The sequence below is a fragment of the Anabrus simplex genome, chromosome 8 (assembly GCF_040414725.1).
Source record: "Anabrus simplex isolate iqAnaSimp1 chromosome 8, ASM4041472v1, whole genome shotgun sequence".
Lineage (NCBI taxonomy): Eukaryota > Metazoa > Arthropoda > Insecta > Orthoptera > Tettigoniidae > Anabrus > Anabrus simplex.
In genome coordinates, this window is record NC_090272.1 from 70,319,477 (window position 1) to 70,339,206 (window position 19,730).

The 19,730-nt window shown below is 37.3% G+C and overlaps 1 protein-coding gene across 4 annotated transcripts in view; it reads left to right on the forward strand.

The window, feature by feature from the left end:
• Positions 1–19,730, forward strand: part of scramb1 (scramblase 1) — a 187,764-nt gene that overhangs the window by 146,177 nt on the left and 21,857 nt on the right. For all 4 annotated transcript variants that reach the window (XM_067152270.2, XM_067152271.2, XM_067152272.2 and 1 more), the window contains 3 exons: positions 309–473; positions 8,435–8,596; positions 8,793–8,891. In XM_067152270.2, coding sequence (XP_067008371.1) covers positions 309–473; positions 8,435–8,596; positions 8,793–8,852 — 387 coding nt within the window. In that variant the 3' untranslated portion in view covers positions 8,853–8,891. The remainder of the gene's footprint in view (positions 1–308; positions 474–8,434; positions 8,597–8,792; positions 8,892–19,730) is intronic.

Here is a 19,730-nt window from a genome sequence, read left to right on the forward strand (position 1 = left end):
TGCAGAACTATTTGTATGGCAAGTATAATACTTTTATTTCCTTCAGGTAACATACATAAACAAGTTAATTGATTTTTTAAACCTACAGTTCAATATTTTGTGTCCTTTGACCAGCACACATTGGTGTTGGAATGAATAAATTCAAAAATGGCAAATATATATCATTTTTACATGAAAGTTTAAGTTTTGAAGGAACTTAGGAATATCTACTGAATTATTGCCTTCCTACTAAAAGAGTACAATTTTCCCCTCCATCTTACATAAGATAGCAGAAGCTAAAATTAAATTTCCTGGTTTTCTGTTTCCAGTCCATGGAAGTGTCTGCTCCTCCAGGAACTTTAGTTGGATCCATTGAACAAGAATGGAGTATTTTGACCCCTCAGTTCAAAGTCAAAAATGCTGCTGGTGATACAGTATTAAGGATAGAAGGACCTTTCTGCACATTCACTATTTGTGGTGACGTAGAATTTAAGGTATTTATGAAGCTTTTATTTAGAATTTAGAATTACTGCTGTACTGATCTCTTTTCACAAGACTCCAAACTTCTCAATCATCCTACATAATCCTTTTTTTTTCTTTTTTGTTGGTTTCACTAAAAACTTTTGTCGTATAATGATTTGTAAGTATAATTTAACTGAATTGCCTCCCAATTTATGGGTCTGTTACAACATGGTATACAATACAGGAAGTATCCTAACTGAATTATAGTACACGATTAAGTTTAAAGTGGAAATTAAAGTGGTAATTAATATAGTCTACAAATGCAGAGTGTACAAGATATTTTTCAGAATTTTAAGGGAACCCTTCAGTTTCAATAAATGTATGTCCTGAACTACTTGTTAACTGCTGAAGTCTGTTCGATGTGTATGTGTACGGATTAGGCTAGCGATGTTTTAGATGCACATCTGTATGCCATCTGTTGGTTGTCAACATAAACTTTTAGCACGGCTCGCAGCACAGGGTATTATTCTATGCAGGGGAGTATCTTCTACCATAATGCGACATTGTGTTGGCGTAAAAAGAATTTTTCATCAATGTCGATCATTGTAAACAACATGGCAGTGTCATCGCATGGTCTGTATTTATCTAATGCAACTCTTGAACGCATATTACATTAAAGTAGTGACGAGAATAATCCGATAATATGAAAGTGTTAAATGATGATTATGCACAGCAGGAAATTAAGTGTGATGTACATAATGATAGTAATATAAGTGAATACTCACCCGAGTGGTCATGGACACCTATTGATTCGAATTTCATTCCAACAAGAAGGTAATTAGGCCTTTTTTCCTTTACTTTGCATACACCCTTTTTATATGTAGATACAACATCTGCATGATATGAACTGCGTATTTGCTTATTTTGAACAAAATCAGACAATGATGATTAGAGTTGATTCCCATACGGAATCTGAAATATTTGTTCCGAATGAGTAAATTTATAATACCAGTATAAATGGTCCGTTATTGGACATTATAAATTTTCCAGCTAACTCATTCCTGGTTGCCAGCGTTTCGCCCTCATGTGCTAGGCTGGGCTCATCAGTTGGTACCCAGCACACCTACCAAGACGCTGGCTAGTACATACTGGGGAGGCCACTGCGTAGCGCCTTGGTAGGTGTGCTGGGTACCAACTGATGAGCCCAGCCTAGCACACGAGGGCGAAACGCTGGCAACCAGGAATGAGTTAGCTGGAAAATTTATAATGTCCAATAACGGACCATTTATACTGGTATTATAAATTTACTCATTCGGAACAAATATTTCAGATTCCCTATGGGAATCAACATCTAATCATCTGATGGCCAAGCAGGCATCAATTTTTGATAATGAGACAAAGTGTCTCATAGTGCATTGGCACTGCTGGTGACTACAATTAGCCTACGCAGTGGCCTCCCCAGTATGCACTAGCCAGCGTCTTGGTAGGTGTGCTGGGTACCAACTGACGAGCCCAGCCTAGCACACGAGGGCGAAATGCTGGCAACCAGGAATGAGTTAGCTGGAAAATTTATAATGTCCAATAACGGACCATTTATATTGGTATTATTAAAATCAGACAAGTCGTTTAGAAGTTGTAGCAATGTTTGTGACAGCATGTAAACTTGTGATGTATTTCGTAAAATTTATTACCGCTGTAGGGTAAAACTTGACAAACTTTTAATACCGACGTGAAAGGTTAACTTATACCGCAGGCGGCACAAAAGAAGAATCTGGGAACTGTGCATCCCATCTGAAGTTATACAATTGTAAACTCTTTGAGGTTTGAAATAATTCACCGCGAGCTTCTAAATCGTCTTTGTTTCTTGACCAAGTACCAGGATTCTTTTTTATTCTGCAAAAATAGTATCTGATGAATATCTGATAACGGAACTTGAATTTTTTATGGACCAGGTGAGTTGGCCATATGGTTAGGAGCACGCAGCTGTGTGCTTGCATCCGGGAGATAGTGGATTCGAACCCCACTGTCTGCAGCCCTGAAGATGGTTTTTCGTAGTTTCCCTTTTTCACACCAGGCAAATGCTGGGGCTGTACCTTAAGGCCACGGCCGCTTCCTTCCCATTCCTAGGCCTTTCCGATCCCATCGTTGCCATAAGACCCATCTGTGTCGGTGCAGTGTAAAACAAATAGCAACAACAATTTTTATGGAATAGCTTTAAAACTCGTAATTATATACTGTGGGTTCTTGAAACTACTACTACTACTACTACTACTACTACTACTACTACTACCACCACCACCACCACCTTATCCAGGAAGCTCCTGCGTCAGGCTACTGATAATTGAAAACATTACAAGAGCACTCGTGCTTGAGTTGTCCACTTCACACAGTCTGTACTTGCAAACCTGGCAGACACACAGCATTTCGATGCATAATTCAATTCACACATTGCAATTTGTGTAATAAAGACCATCTGATTGACTCATTCCCGAGTTACTCGCTGACTCTCTAGCAAATGTCTTGTGTTCACTTGTGAAAATTTTCTGATACTGGCATAGCTCTTTGTATAGGTCAGCGGAAGACTCTCACAGTTTCACTTCCAGATCATTCTGAGTAAGTTCTCCGTTATTGAGCATTTCCAGTATCTTTGAAAAGAACTTGGGCAGTTTCCCCTTATCGTGTGCCTCAACAATTCACCAGGGCTATTGTTTTACTCGGTGTTCTCAATATATCTAGTGAATGGTCTTAATGAATTTAAAAATACTCCAGGTCTTTCTAAAGCTGTAGAATTTTCATTCAGTAGTTAGAATTAAATACGTTTGAAACTGGTTAGTACGTCCCTCTCTAGCATGTTTCCCTGGTTGTTACGTTATTATTCCTAAATCCCAGTTCATGTCCTATTAAATGCATACTAAAGAAACCTGGATAGCACATTTGTCACTCCTTAGTATGTTCGTAACATCCACTGTAAGGAATTTAAATTAGCATTTCAGGCCATGTTACGCGCACGACGCTCCAGCAACAGCTGTCCTGGGTAAGAATTTGGTAAAGAACTTAATTTTAGTCGCAGACTACCCGGACTGCATAGCATGCTAACATGTCGGCCTATAGCTACAGTTACCTTAGTTACCTTAGCTACAGGTAGCGTCAGTCCCAGGCTAGTCTTTGCTGTGGTAATTTGGATAGCGCAGCAGTATCTCGCCTGAGTGTTGGTACTTTATTTTTGTTCGTAAGTGAATTGTGTAACAATGTATGTAAATTACGTCTACTGTATTTATGTATACAGCTGACGTGTTGACAATTTTATGTTCGTAAGTGAATTGGGGGTGAATTAGGCCCATTGTACTTACGCATAGGACTAGTGGTTTGAAGGACATTCAGTTATGGAGAAGAAGAAAGCTATACAGTTTACCACTAATGAGAAATTAGTTTATTGAGAAAGTGGATGCTAATCCACACATGAAACTTGTGCAAATTGTCTGGATGTTGGACATTCTTATGACTTTAAACACAATTGTTAGTAACCGAAAGAAGATAGTACACTTGTCCAACAGGAGGAAACAACCAAATGAAACGTGTCCATAAAAGCCAGTTTCCAGCTTTAGATGATCTGGTGAAATGGTTTTAACCAGCTTGGGCCTCAAATACTTCTATTGATAGAACATTGATTCAGGCCAAGGCATCACATTTAGCTGCAAAAATGGGATTATGTAACTTCAAGGCATCTAGATGCCTTGAAGGTTTTAATATACTTTCATACAAATCCATATGTGGGGAGGCTGCCAGTGTCAATATTGATACTGTTCAGACTTGGAGAGGTACGACTCTGCTGGAAATCTTAAAGAACTATAGCCTTGATGTTTTTAATGCAGATGAAACTGAGCTATTTTCCCAGCTTCTTCCTAATAAAATGTACGCATTCAAGGGTGAGAAATGCCATGGAGGTAAACTCAGTAAAGAGAGACTGGCGGTACTATTATGCCACAATGAGCGGGGTACGGAGAAATTGACGCTGCTCATATAATAGGGAAATGGAAGAATCGGTGCAGTTTTAAGAATGTGAGTACCTTTCCGTGCCAGTACACAGCAAATACCAATGCAGCAGAAACACTTTTTCACCTGAATAAACAATCAAAGACTGACAGACTTCAGAAAATTGAAAGGAGGATTGGAAGAACCGGCATCAACAAAAATACCAGAATGATGGACAGTGGCGGATAATTAAAGTACAAGTATGAAGGGTGAGTTCTCCACCTAATCAATACTTTATTTTACATAGTGTCAATATTATTTACATAAAAAAGACAGTACCGGTTTTGACCTGTAAATAGGTCATCTTCAGCTGCTAGAGAACCTACATAATAGCAACTCTACAGAATAAATACTACTAAAATTAAAATTAAACCAGGATGCCATTAAATAAACATGAATGCCACTATTCTAAAATTACTTAATGTTATGGTATACGGTATACATATGGTACAGTTTTGGGGTTAAGGGGCTATTTCCTTGGCCCTATGATTTCTACATATTTCAAAAATTACATTTACTGAGGTTGGAATTGGATACAGTTCTTAGAGTTTATCAAGAATCACAGATACTCAGGTGTCAAGTTATGTGTTAAATGGCAATATTATGTCCAACGGATTATGATATGTTTACAGTGCATTGTGCCGAAAAGATGCGTGGGCGTCGTGTTCCTTAGAATAAGAATAAGAGGTTCAGCAACCAGTTCACAGACACATAGCTTATACTCAGTCTATATCACTGCTGAAAAATGTGAGTGCCACTATTCTAAAAAAATACTTAACATTAAGATATATACATATGGTACAGTTTTGGGGTTGAAGGGCCCATGATTACTACATATTACAGAAGTTCTAATTTGCTGAGGTTAAAATTGGATACAATTCTTAGAGTTTATGGAGAATCACTGACATTCTAATGTCAAGCTCAGATCTCTAATGTTAAATGCCATTACTATGTCCAATGGTTATTCAAAGTGCATTATTGGCCCGCAAATATGCGGGGACGTCATGTTCTTTAGAATAAGAGGTTTAGTAACCTGTTTGCTGATACATAGCTCTTTCTCAGTCTATATCAATGATTAAAAACAAGCTACCGTAGTTTATATTAGACTTCCTATTCAGGTTTACCGATACAAGATCAACAATATTCAGATATTAACGTCAACAAATGTCGACAGTGGGCACATATGGGTTAAACAATAACTATTTTATGTTTAACAACAAAGTCTACCGACAAAAAGGTCTTCCCATCGGTGCCTCAGCATCGGGCATCTTAGCCGAAATTTACATCTACCACAGGGAAAAGACTAAAATGATTGATAAACTGAAAGGATTGTACCATTGGTCTAGATTTGTAGATGACACCTTTGTAATATTAGATGAAAGAATAACTAATGGTCAGACCTTTTTAAATCACCTTAACTCTCTTGATCCATATGTTCACACTTGATTCTGAAGTAAATAACACTTTGAATTACTTTGACTTGAAAGTTACTAGAAATAATAAAAACCTATCATTTAATATTTTTAGGAAGCCAGCCCAGACGGTTAACATAATCAAAAATGATTCTATGCACCCGGGAGCTCATAAAGGAGCCGGTTTCTTTAGTATGATTTACAGAGCATTTAATATTCCTCTTTCAGCTCCGGATCTAAAAAAAGAAATTAATACTATATACTATATAGCATGCAGCCCGCCTGGTGGCCATGATCATTAGGGCGTTGAAGTCTAAACGGTCTGACACCGAGGTTAGTTGGTTCGAGACCCGTTGGTCAAAAAAATTTTCACCATCAGAATGTTGGCCGGCAGGGTAGGGGAGGTGGTGGTATACAATTTCTAATCACTAGATTGCGTGCCAAAAGCCTGAATTAAATTCCAAACCTCTCTGCAGTGCTCATATAAAGTGAGGGCACATGACGCTATTGATGTGATTCATCCGTCGGACGGCGACGTTAAGCCTTGAGCAGACCCCTTGGTGCTATTCGAGAGGAGTAGGCTATGTGCCGACAATGGGTTTCACCCACTCCCTTCCTACTTTCATATATCACGTCATTCATTTCATCTCATTAACTCCTCTGATGAGGTTGACGTCAGGAAGGGCATCCGGTCATAAAAACCCACCACGACAGATTCATCTCACCTCATACCTGACCCCGTAGAGCAATGGGACAAGGGTTGGACAAACGCTATATAGCATATAACAATGGCTATAATAAAGAATTTGCAGACAGGATTATAAATAAAATATAAAATAAACCTGTGACTACTTTAGCAAAAGAACGGAAAGAAGAGAATAAGAAATTTGCCGTATTCACATATAACAATAAAGTATATATGATTACGAATTTATTCAAGAGAATTTAAGAATCGCTTTTAGGACCAACAACACAAACTCTAAATATTTTATAACACCCATATCGTTAATAACAATAAATTTCAAAATTGGGTGTACAAATTGCAATGTACAAGTTGTTTAATTACGTATATTGGACAGACCGAAAGAAACTTTGTTACAAGATATCAGGAACATTCCAGGGCCTAGAAATACAACAGATACTTGGCCTTGAGTGATCACATGACAGTCTTCAATCACATGCTTACAAACATAGACAATGACCTTAAAATCTTGAAAGCTTCATTCCATGTCGTCTCCTTTCCAATGCTCTCAAGAAGTTTATTCTTTCCAGTTCTTTCTGATCCAGTATGAAGTCAAAGACACAATCTGCTAACTGAACAAAACAATGAAAATAAGTGTCAAGAACTCGGTATGCCACAAGGACAATCTTGCTCAAATAAAAGAGAAATCAGTTGTACAGAATGCAAAAGAAATAACCCCCTTCCAAAAAAAAAACTTTTAAACAAGTAAATGTATAAATTGAGAAATATAAAACAATGAACTGCGATTGCTGTGAGTAAATATAAGGTGCAGTCTTATCGACCATGTGTGCCCTCTCATGTAAGTGCTGGCTGCGTGCCCTTTTCCAGATTAAATAGATTTTTATTATTAAGATCATAATGGCAAGCTTTGGTGACATGGAAATATTGTTCAGTCATCTTGGTAATGAACTAACTGGTGATAGTGTTGACTGATATTGGGATTGTTTTTACAAGTTATAATCAAAATGACAATTGAAATGTAAAAGATGAAGGAATGATCACTTGAAGAATCAGTTGGTATTAATTATAAAATAGGAGGTTGAAAACCTAGGTCTTGAATGTCCTAATATCACTGAATCAGAAGAAAAGGAAATGTGATATGATCTACCAAATACCAAGCCCCTTAGCAACAATATCATTACTTCATTACACTGACAGCCTATTATTGTTGTTGGTTGAGGTGTGCTGTGTCTATTGCTGCCATTCATCTCAGCTTGGCATTAGTGCTGCAGTTTAAAAACTCAACTCGTCAGTTATGGGTACAGTACAGCTAGTCTTGCATAAAGTCGCAGAGATTCAAATCTGAGGCTTGCGGACTTGAGAACTGAGTAACTAGACAATGCACCAGCAATGCCCCCCCAAGGTGGAATCATACATTTAAGGATACTTCTGTTCAGTTTGCAGCCAGATGGTATTAATGGTATTTATAATAATGTTTTCTCTTGGTTATTTTTGAGATTGGAAGCTTACCGCAAGTGTGAAACATTTCTGAGCATTGTAAGTTGTTATTTGGCATAATGACAATTTAAAAAATGTCTGTGATGTTGTTTATGATTTGTGTACTGCCATGCAATCATAATTTGTTGGAATGTTAATTTAGTTCTTACTTTGTTTTATATAGAGCTAATCCTTAAGAAATTGGCTAAACATTTTTGGATTTGTCCAGAGACCAAAAGTATAGTAAAGTTTTTGAAGTGTAACTTAAGTGGCCAATTGATAAATGAAAATACCATCAGACCTTTCAATCCTTCCCAGAACAGCATTAGATGTATTTTACTGTTGTTGTTAATCTCACCTGTCTCTTCAGGTAATGTCCAAAGATGGCAGCACGCAAGTTGGCAAAATTTCTAAGCAGTGGGCTGGCTTGCTACGTGAAGCATTTACAGATGCTGATTATTTTGGAATCACTTTCCCTATGGACCTGGATGTAAAAATGAAAGCTGTTATGCTTGGAGCATGCTTTTTAATTGTAAGTATATTAACTTCAGTGGAAAGATACAAATAACTTGAATAATTTTCTCAAATTCCATGTGTCACCTTTGCATATTAATGCTGAATAGTTACTAAATTCTCTATAGCATTTTCTGTTAAAAAAACATTCAGATTCAGTATGTTGCATCTATATTTATTTATTTATTTACTATATTTTATTTATTCTTTCATAGGATGCTATGTTCTTTGAGAAACGTGGAAATCAAGAAAGTGATCGTCCTGGGATGTTTTAGAATCTCCCAGACAGCCATTGTGTCTTATTGGAGAGTGAGGTATGGTTAAATTTTCATTCAATGCATATTATACATTAAAGAGATTAACATTTTGACCTTATACAGTCTACTTTTATGTTCGAATAGTAATCACTTTAATGATTTAAGGCTGATTCCAGAGAATAGTCCACCCAAGTAGGAAAAAGTAAAATTTAAAATAAAACTCAACAATTTATTTTTATGATAGATAACATATGATATTTTATTAATTTTATGATCATATATTAATTTATTGATGTCTTTCAGTTTTTAGTTTTGTGCTTAATTGAACCTTTATCTAGAGGCTAAATTCATTTGATATTTTTTAATAGTTTTGTCTGTTATACGTATGTTTTAGTTATCACATAATCTGTTTAATTTTTATTTGGTTAAAGATGGCTCCTAAGTGGCTGAAACTAGTCCCAAGACTCATGTAACATCATTTACTTGATATATTGTATTGAAATAATGAAGTTTATAACCTTGAATGAAAGGTAACAGTGTTCCATACAAACGTGGCAGATGCAGTTTGGGAATTAAATGACTAGACCTCGTACTGTTTACAGGGTGTGATTGTCATGGTTTTGTTATTTACAATACCCGCTAAAATTTGTATACATGCGTGGACAATGCTTGAACTATGTGCATTCTGCAGCATTACTTCTCTTGTAATAAATACATTATCATATAGGTATAGCAGGTAGGGACCCTCTTCAGAGGCAGCCCTACCCAGGGAGTGGCGCCCCTGCCTATGCGAGTCCCAGAGCACACTGACCCGGTGTGTAACATCTGGTATGGGTCCCAGCTCAGGGTTACGAGTGAAGACCTCAACGGCATCTATGGCGGAGAAGGTGAACTTCGGTACGGCGGAGATGGCGGAAGGGGCATACCCGTAGCGCCTGTACTCCAGAGGAGCGGCTACGAAAGGCGTCTGTCTCCATGTTAGGGGCGGCCTAATTTTGAACCTGGCAGTAGGTATAAAATGCCTTTGGGTGTGGCGAGCCCATCGTAACAATAGCCTATATGGACAAAGCAGATATGGTGCCTCGGAAAAGGTTAGGGCGTCCCCTGCTAAAAGCGACGCGCAGCTCTTCAGGTGCTGGGGGAACTGTGAAAAATGGGCAACCAGCACCAAACTACATCAAAATTGCAACAGTAAATGTACTGACACTGACGGGAAAGACAGAAGAACTGGTTGACTTCATGATAGAGAAAGATATAGCCATACTTGGACTGTGCGAGACCAAGAAGAGGGGTACAGGGGAGATCCCTCTGAGAGAAGGATACAGGCTGTATTCCAGCGGAGGACCTGAAGCAAAAAATGGAGTGGCGATCATACTTGGAAGAGAAATCCAAGAATATGTGGAATATACAAAGTACATCAGCGATAGGATGATGATGATGATGAGACTCCAGTTTGAAAATGGCGTGAAAGATCTATTTCAGTTGTGTGCCCCACAAACTGGTTGCATAGATGAACATCTAGAGGACTTCTTGGAGGAAGTGAAGAGACAGATAGAAGATAAGGAAGTACTATTGATGGGAGATCTAAATGCACAAGTTGGAATGGAAAGACAAGGAAAGGAAGATGTTGTAGGGCCCTTTGGATATGGAAATATAAATCCAGAAGGCGAGTTGTTGGTGGATTTTTGCATGAGGAATCAAATGATTGTTGGAAACACCTGGTTTAGGGAGAAGAACAGTCAGATCACAAGGTATGGTTGGGGAGGCAGACGAACAAAGACCATGATTGATTATATAATCATAGAGAAAGAACACCAGAAGAACCTTGTAGATGTAACAGCCATGCCTGAAGAAGCCTTGGGTGGAGATCATAGAGTTGTGATAGGAAAATTGAAAGTTGGAAAGATTGAAAAACCCTAATTAAGAAGAGAGAAAAGAATTAAAGTATTGAAGTTGAAGGAGAAAAGCATACAAGAATAATTTCAAAGGGAAATAATACCCTTGGTGCCCAGGACAGAGGTGGGGAATGTTGAAGAGGAATGGAAAAGATTTAAGGAAGCACTGGTTGGATGTGCAGAAAAGGTGTGTGGTAGAACATCAGGAAATGTGAAAGACAAAAAAACACACTGGTAGAATGATAGGGTAAGGATTAAAGTGAAGGAAAAGAAAGTGGCATGGAAAGCATGGAAAACATCTAAGACTGAAGAAAGTAGAAGAAAATATGTGGAGGAAAAGAATTTGGCCAAGAAAGTAGTGGAGGAAGAAAAGAGGAAAAGCTGGGCCTTATTCACACAGAAATTGAGAGATGATACGCAGGGCAGCAAGAAATTACTGTATGGTATCTTAAGGAACAAAAAGAGAGATCAAGTAAACACCAGATTTGTGAAGGATGATGGTGGCATAATTTTAACAAAGCCAGAAGAAATAAGAAATAGTTGGAGAGAGTATTTTCAGAAGCTGCTGAACATAAGAACAGATGACAGTCATTCAATGGACGACCAGGAAAGGCAATTAATTGATGAAGAAATGGATAAAGAAATTACAATGAATGAAATTGAAATGGCAGTAAGAAAGATGAAGAATGAAAAAACTGCTGGAATAGATGAAATTTCAGTAGAGATGATAAAGGCAGCTGGAGCTGTAGGCCTGCAGTGGACATATCGGGTTCTCAGGAATGTCTGGGATAATAAGGAGGTCCCTGAGGATTGGCAAAAAGGAATAATCATCCCAATTTTCAAGAAAGGTGATAAGAAAGTTTTGAAGAACTACAGGGGAATTACTCTAATATCCCATGTTGCTAAGATAATGGAAAGGATACTGGAAAGTAGAATAAGGTTGAGGGTTGAGAATCAGATACAGGAAAATCAATTTGGTTTCAGAAGTGGAAGGTCAACAATAGAGCCCATTTTCATTATGAGACAACTAATGGAAAAGCATTGGAAGTACAGGAATGATATAGTGATGACATTCATTGACATTGAAAAGGCATATGACAGTGTCCCCAGGACGAAAGTTTGGGACAGTCTGGTGCAAAAAGGAATTGGACAGGGATTAATAAAAATGATCATGGCATTGTATAAGGAATGTTGTAGTTGCGTGCAAACACAAGTTGGCAGGACAAGTTGGTTCAAAATAACTAGTGGGCTGAGACAGGGAAGTGTTCTATCACCAATCCTGTTTACAATAGTAATGGATGACATCATGAGAACAGCAAAAGCAGCATATGGAGGAAGAGAAATGAACATGATGTTATTTGCAGATGATATTGTGATTGGGGGAGAAGATGACAGGAAGGTTCAAGAACAGTTGAATGTGGTGAATGGAAAGATCGAAGAATGTGGATTGAAAAGTGTAGGAAAGAGTAAAACTCTTGTTATGACTAGAGGGGAGAAAGAAGGGAAAGGTCAGATTAGACTTGCAGACAAGCCCCTGGAAGTAGTGGAAACGTTTAAATACCTGGGGAGTGAATTAATGGAGAATGCTCGACTGGATGCTGAGATTAGTAGAAGGATTCAAGCTGGAAGTTGTTTCTATCATAGCGTAAGACACATGTTATGGGAGAAAGATGTGCCAACGGAAGCAAAGGATACTATGTACAAGATGTATTACGTACTCATAACAACTTACGGAGCAGAAACTTGGACAATGACAAAGAAGGATGAGAGTCGAATACAGGCAGCCGAAATGAAGAAGAGTAGAAGAGACAAAATAAGGAATGAGAAAATCTGGGAAGAAATTGGAGTGGAAAAAATGAATGATAGAATAGAGAAGAGCCGATTAAGATGGTTTGGGCACATAAAGCAAATGAGCGACGAAAGAATGCCAAAAAAGGTTATGGAAATGCAAATCCAAGGAAGGAGAGGCCGTGGACGACCACGATTGAGATGGAAGGATACCATCCAACGCAGCATTATAGAAAGAAACCTGGACTGGGACACAGTGTTGGAGGAGGAGTGGTGGAAAGACCGAAGAAAGTGGGGAGGAACCATATTTGCCCCTACCCGGCGACAGCTGGATAAAGGGAAATGATGATGATGATTGTATTGAAAAGGTGGACCCTCTCGTCAATGTATTCTTATAATGTCCTCCTTATACCTAATACTTGGGTCAAATTCTACCCCACCCTTTTTTTTCCTCTCTAATTTCCAATTTTATTAATAATAGATTAATAATAATAATAATAATAATTTTTTGTGGCTATTTCTAGCAGAGTGCAGCCCTTGCAAGGCAGACCCTCCGATGAGGGTGGCATCTGCCATGTGTAGGTAACTGCATGTTATTGTGGCGGAGGATAGTGTTGTGTGTGGTGTGAGAGTTGGAGGGATGTTGGGGACAACACAAACACCCAGCCCCTGGGCCATTGGAATTAACCAATGAAAGTTAAAATCCCCGACCAGGCTGGGAATCGAACCCAGGACCCTCTGAACCGAAGGCCAGTACGCTGACCATTCAGCCAATGAGTCGGACAATAATAGATTTATTGCAGGTAATAGCCATTAATAAAAAATAAAAAGAGTGAAAATGAAAGGTTATTCACTACGTAAGTCCTTAAGGGGACTGGTATAGAAAACAACCTTCAAAATTTGGACATTTTAAATAATTTTTATATCTGCTTTTACTGTATGTACAACAACGAAATTTTATAAATGAAGCATACTACATGTTTTCTATGCAAGCACATATCTCAGAATTGATTTTGGCATTATGAAACTCGCCAATTAATTATTTAAAATGACGGCTTTTTGTGTGTCTGTGCTCACCGTTTCCTTCATAGCTGGGCCATTTATCAATATATTTGTGTTCTGATTTTTTAATGTACTGATTGAAGTTATAGCTACAAAACTGACCACTTCCAGAACTATATTTGCAAAATTAATATTTTTAATTTTGTGTTACTTAAATATTGCATGTTTTGGTCATTTTTTTACATGTAGATATTTTTTTTCAAACAATTATCAACTCTAGGTACATGAGTTTGGTCAGTTTTGTAGACTCTGTCACTAAGATCATGAGAGAAAAGTGGGATGGTAATAAACAATATAACTTAGGAGTTACAAGGGAAATAGTTTTGAAAAATATAGTTTTGAGAAAATGGGCTGCAAAGTTATGACCCTGTAAAAACACAGCAGCCTTCCAGTGGCTGCTAAAATGCTCCTAGGGCATAGGATGTTCCCTCTAAAGCAGTTTTCTCAGCTTCATTTTCCAATCTTAAACTTCTTCTGCTTTGTCTGGCCTCTTTTGTGTCTTCTTGTACCCTTTTTTCAGCAGACTTTATATGTATCACGTCCTCTTGTAGCATTGCACGTTCACAAAATACAGGATTCATGTCCATTTTTTGCAGCACAGCCAACCTACTCTTCACTCCATCATTAAATATCATAACTGCATCATTTGTGGCAATCTTCACAATTGTCTTTCCACAGAATCCAGTTTTTGGGCATACTTTCCAAATCCTAGCATTGAGAGACTCATTACCATTCTGTGTATAACCTCCTAAACACCTTTTCAGCAGTTCAGTAACAACTAAATTCTTGAAAACAGGCTTAATCACATCTATAACAGATGAAGGTAATGTGTTTCTGTGTTTGTATTCTTGAACTGTGCCTGCAGTGACAGCTCGCTGGTATGGGCACCAGGAATTACCTCCTTTTGGTCAGAAATAATGAAGTGGATTTTCATCAGATGAGCTTTTATGGTACCAGATAGCCCTGACAGCAGTTCTCATATCATTTACTGATTGAATTACTTCTTATGGCATTTCCACAGCAGGTCGTCAGAGTATTTGTTGCAGAATCTGTAAGTCTGTTTTTTCCAGACAGTAATTTGCCATCTGAACGTTCTTTTCCCTTGAATTCTTTCTTTACATTTCTCAGTCGTGTGCCCATACATTTCTGAACATGAGCAATACATTCAGCTTTGGTGATTGATACACTAGGACCATACGGTTGCATATCTGACACTGCTTTGAATGATTTTGTGTCACCATCACCAACGTATGTTATGTAACATACACCATATCTTATCTCAGAAAGTTCAGAGTTCTCTAAATAGCTAATGCAATGTCTAGCATTTTAAATCATAACTCCTAAACTAGTGCAGATATTTAAGTAATTCTCTCACCAAAATCAACTAGAAGAGTGCAGTTAAACATTAAAAATTACTTTGTAAAATCAAATTTTTGAAGGTGGTTTACTATACTAATCCCCTTAAAAGACCGCCGTCTCCTATCACACCACTCCGGGTGATGTCGTTCACTTTTCTGTCCGCGTAGTTCACAGGTGCACTCTAAGGCTGGCTGATAGAAGGCTTTGGTTTTTTACACTCTAAAGTGGAATCCGTGCACTGAGAAACGAGTTGCATAGAATTCAGACCCTATTTCTTTCTTAGCTTGTAGCTCTGGTAGCAGGTCTTGGTAGGCGGCTGTGGATAGTAGCCACATCTGTAGTTTTATATCCTCTATATAAAAGGATTTCCTGGCTAATTCATAAGTTAGTCTGGAGGGCATATTGCGACAAACACAAAATCTTCTTCAGAAAAGTTGCCTTCGTTTCTTCAATTTCTTTTAAGTTCTTGGTGAGTTAGGGTCAAATGAGTTATATCCCATAATTAGAACTTCATTGCGGTGTAAATTGATGGTCTTCGTAGCAGTTTGATGTTGCTCATTGCTGCCCTCTTTATTAAATGTTTCATGAAGGAGCTTCTGGAGGTTTGCAAGGTTACACCAAGATAGTTGAAATCATCATCTATATGACGCATTCCATCTCCTGCAGCAAGAAACTTCACAGATGTCTCTTTATCAGTTTTTAAATAGTTTTTAATGCCTCTCTGACGCAGATAGGTTTCCAGCAGCAATGGAGCTAGGACTGGAAAGTAAACCTTAATGAAGGTTCAGCCCCAGCATTTGCTTGGTGTGAAAATAGGAAACCACAGAAGACCATCGCCAGGGCTGCCGATGGTGTGGTTCAAACCCAGTTGTTGAATTGACAAACTGAATACTGTAGTACACGTGTTGTAATGGACTGTAGTTTGGTTATGCACGTGGTTAGACCATAGGACCAGGTCATTAACCAATATTACATGTAATAAAACCTTTATTTCAATTATTAATAATTAACAATATGTACAAACACTATTTACACCTTAAAGAATAACATAAAATGCCTGGATGGCTATCAATTAAGTTTGAGGCCATGTGGTTGTCAATTCATGTCTAAGACGACATGGGGATCATTGTAAATACCTAGGTATAAATATAAGGAAAGATCTTCATTAGGGTAATCACATAAATATGATTGTAAATAAAGGGTACAGATCTCTGCACATGGTTATAAGAGTATTTAGGGGTTGTAGTAACGATGTAAAGGAGAGAGCATATTTGTCTCTGGTGAGACCTCAGCTTCAGTATGGTTCCAGTGTATGGGACCCTTACCAGGATTACTTGATTCAGGAACTGGAAAAAATCCAAAGAAAAGCAGCTCGATTTGTTCTGGGCGGTTTCCGACAAAAGAGTAGCATAACAAAAATGTTGCAAAGTTTGGGCTGGGAAGACCAGGGAGAAAGGAGATGAGCTGCTCGACTAAGTGGTATGTTTACATATAATTTACAAAATATTTGTTTAATGTTAACCTAGTCAATACTTACAATACATTTTGTGGTTAAATAATTATAAAAAATAGAAAGATCGTGAACATGTTTCGCCCTTCTTAATGGGCACCATCAGCACAATGGATAACCTTCAAACAAATAATTACAATTAAGACTGTTTACAATTATTGGTCATATAAAATTGGAATGAGATGTTGTGATGTTAAAAGTTATTTTCAATATCATGATTAAAAAGTTTGGCGTGAATGTTACAAACACAAGTTAAAACTATTGTAGTACAATTTTACAATATTGTCTAAAAAATATATATTTATATTGGTGAGAAGTTTTTTAATCGGCATTCGGCTGGAATTGAAATGGATCCTCTTCTTTTAACTTTTTGGTGAAAGTCAATATTATTGGTGTGTTAACCACAAAGTAGATTTGAAGAATAAAATATGTATAAAACATATGTTCCTATTGTAGAAAATTAGATCAGGAATGAACATTTGGTGTTTCTCTTGAGTTAAATTGGTTAAAACACATTCAGGTGAGAATACGTTAAAATGGAATATACGTTGAAAATTTTTCCGATGTACTAGTTAGAATATTTATCACTATATCAGTAGTCTTCCCATTTGTTGTGTAAATCTCAATGGTTAGAATGTTGATAAACTGCAAAGAAATATAAAAACGCATTTAATGTGTATGTATAAATAATGGATGTGATTATATAGTGTTATGGGTTACGTAAAAATGGATATTTACTCGAATGCCGTAGAGTGTCTATCTTGTTCTGTTATTAGCGTTAGTCTGACTGGTGTTCCTGCTACGCGTATTGTATGGGTGTGGCGGAGGGAGGGGGCAGGGAAGAATTGGGCAGAGTAATACGTATTGGTATCGGTACGGGAGGAGGATTATTCGGAGGGGGAATTGTAGGTTTAGTATTCGGGGGGGGGGGGGGGGTAGATGGAGTTGTTGAATTGGCAACTTTTAATATATGCAGAATTTTCTTTTGATTTGGGATAACCGTTTTCAATAACTTAGGTATTAAGGTATTAATGTGTATAAAGAACTCTTAATCTCCGTGTCGTCATTAAGGTTGCGGTCTTTATTAAATGTTTTATCCAGATAAATATAAATATTTTCTAATTCATTTAGTAGTTTTCCCTTGTTAGTATTCCTTATTATTGTCAGATCTTTTTCTATTGAGGTAAAATGGTGGCCCATTTCCTTCATGTGTGTACTCATAGCGGAATATTTGTTATGTTTGTCGGCATTGAAATGTTCCATATATCTTGTAATAAATCTTCGCCCAGTCTGGTCAACGTATGAATAACCACACTGCGAACATGTCAACCTGTATACTCCTGAACTTGAATATTTGCTGTTGTTGTTATTATTATTATTATTATTATTATTTATTTTATTATAATTTAAAAATATGTTCTGTGTAGTATTGGTTGTTCTGTAAGCTACGTTTATATTATTCTTGTTGAAGGTATTAGTAATTTGGTGAATAGTTGGGCTATTATATGTGAAAACGGCATGTTTATTTCTGTTGGGCCTATCTGGTTTGAGGTTAGTGGATAGCTTGTTTTTTATTTATCAGACGGTTTGTCATTTCAATTTTGTATCCATTGGTTACTGCAAGATTTCTTATGTAATTTAATTCAGTTCTCAAATTTACGGGAGATAAGGGGATTCTTAAGGCTCGATATATTAGGCTGTAAAAAGGTGCCTGTTTTTGCAATCCAGGATGTAATGAAGAATTATTTATTGTAATTGATGAGTGTGTAGGCTTTCTATGAATTTGATATTCAAAGGAGTTATTAGATCGGGTAACTTTTATATCCAAAAAATTATTTTGTAAAATTTACGTTGTGGTTGATCTTGTTTAATTCATTTAATATTTCATTACTATTGGTGACATTCTTGTCAGTTATGACAAATGCGTCATCCACAAACCTTAACCATAAACTAATTTCTTTTATATTGGTTTTAATTTTTGTGTGCTCTATCATGTCCATATAGATATCGGCTAGGATACCTGAAATAGGGTCTCCCATCGCCAAGCCATTCTGTTTCTTCAAATCTACTTGCTGGTTAACTCGCCAATAATATTGACTTTCACCAAAAAGTTAAAAGAAGAGGATCCATTTCAATTCCAGCCGAATGCCGATTAAAAAACTTCTCACCAATATAAATATATATTTTTTAGACAATATTGTAAAATTGAACTACAATAGTTTTAACTTGTGTTTGTAACATTCACGTCAAACTTTTTAATTATGATATTGAAAATAACTTTTAACATCACAACATCTCATTCCAATTTTATATGTCCAATAATTGTAAACTGTCTTAATTGTAATTATTTGTTTTAAGGTTATCCATTGTGCTGATGATGCCCATGTTCATGATCTTTCTATTTTTTATAATTATTTAACCACAAAATGTGATATTGTAAGTATTGACTAGGTTAACATTAAACAAATATTTTGTAAATTGTATGTAATCACTGTCGTCAATACGGACCAAAAATGAGGTTGACTTGTAATAAGTGGTATGCTCCGAGCTGTCAGTGGAGAGATGGCATGGGAGGACATCAGTAGACAAATAAGTTTGGATGGTGTCTTTAAAAGTAGGAAAGATCACAATATGAAGATAAAGTTGGAATTCAAGAGGACAAATTGGGGCAAATATTTGTTTATAGGAAGGGGAGTTAGGGATTGGAATAACGTACCAAGGGAGTTGTTCAATAAATTTCCAATTTCTTTGCAATCATTTAAGAAAAGGCTAGGAAAACAACAGATAGGAAGTCTGCCAACTGGGCGACTGCCTTAAATGCAGATCAGTAGTGATTGATTGATTGATTGATTGATTGATTGATTGATTGATTGATTGATTGATTTTCGCTATGAAAGAGAGAGAGAGAGAGTGTGTGTGTGTGTGTGTGTGTAGATGCCGGAAACCAGACGCATCCTGGTCACTAAAACAAGACGCTGATAAGAGATCACTCTGTATCCATTTCCTCTGAGAGGATGAAACATTCTCCCCTCTGTTGATTACATTCGAGCCGGGCTGAGTGGCTCAGATGGTTAAGGCGCTGGCCTTCTAACCCCAACTTGGCAGGTTCGATCCTAGCTCAGTCCGGTGGTATTTGAAGGTGCTCAAATACGACAGCCCCGTGTCGGTAGATTTACTGGCACGTAAAAGAACTCCTGCGGGGCTAAATTCCGGCACCTCGGCGTCTCCGAAGACCTTAAAAAGTAGTTAGTGGGACGTAAAACAAATAACATTATTATGATT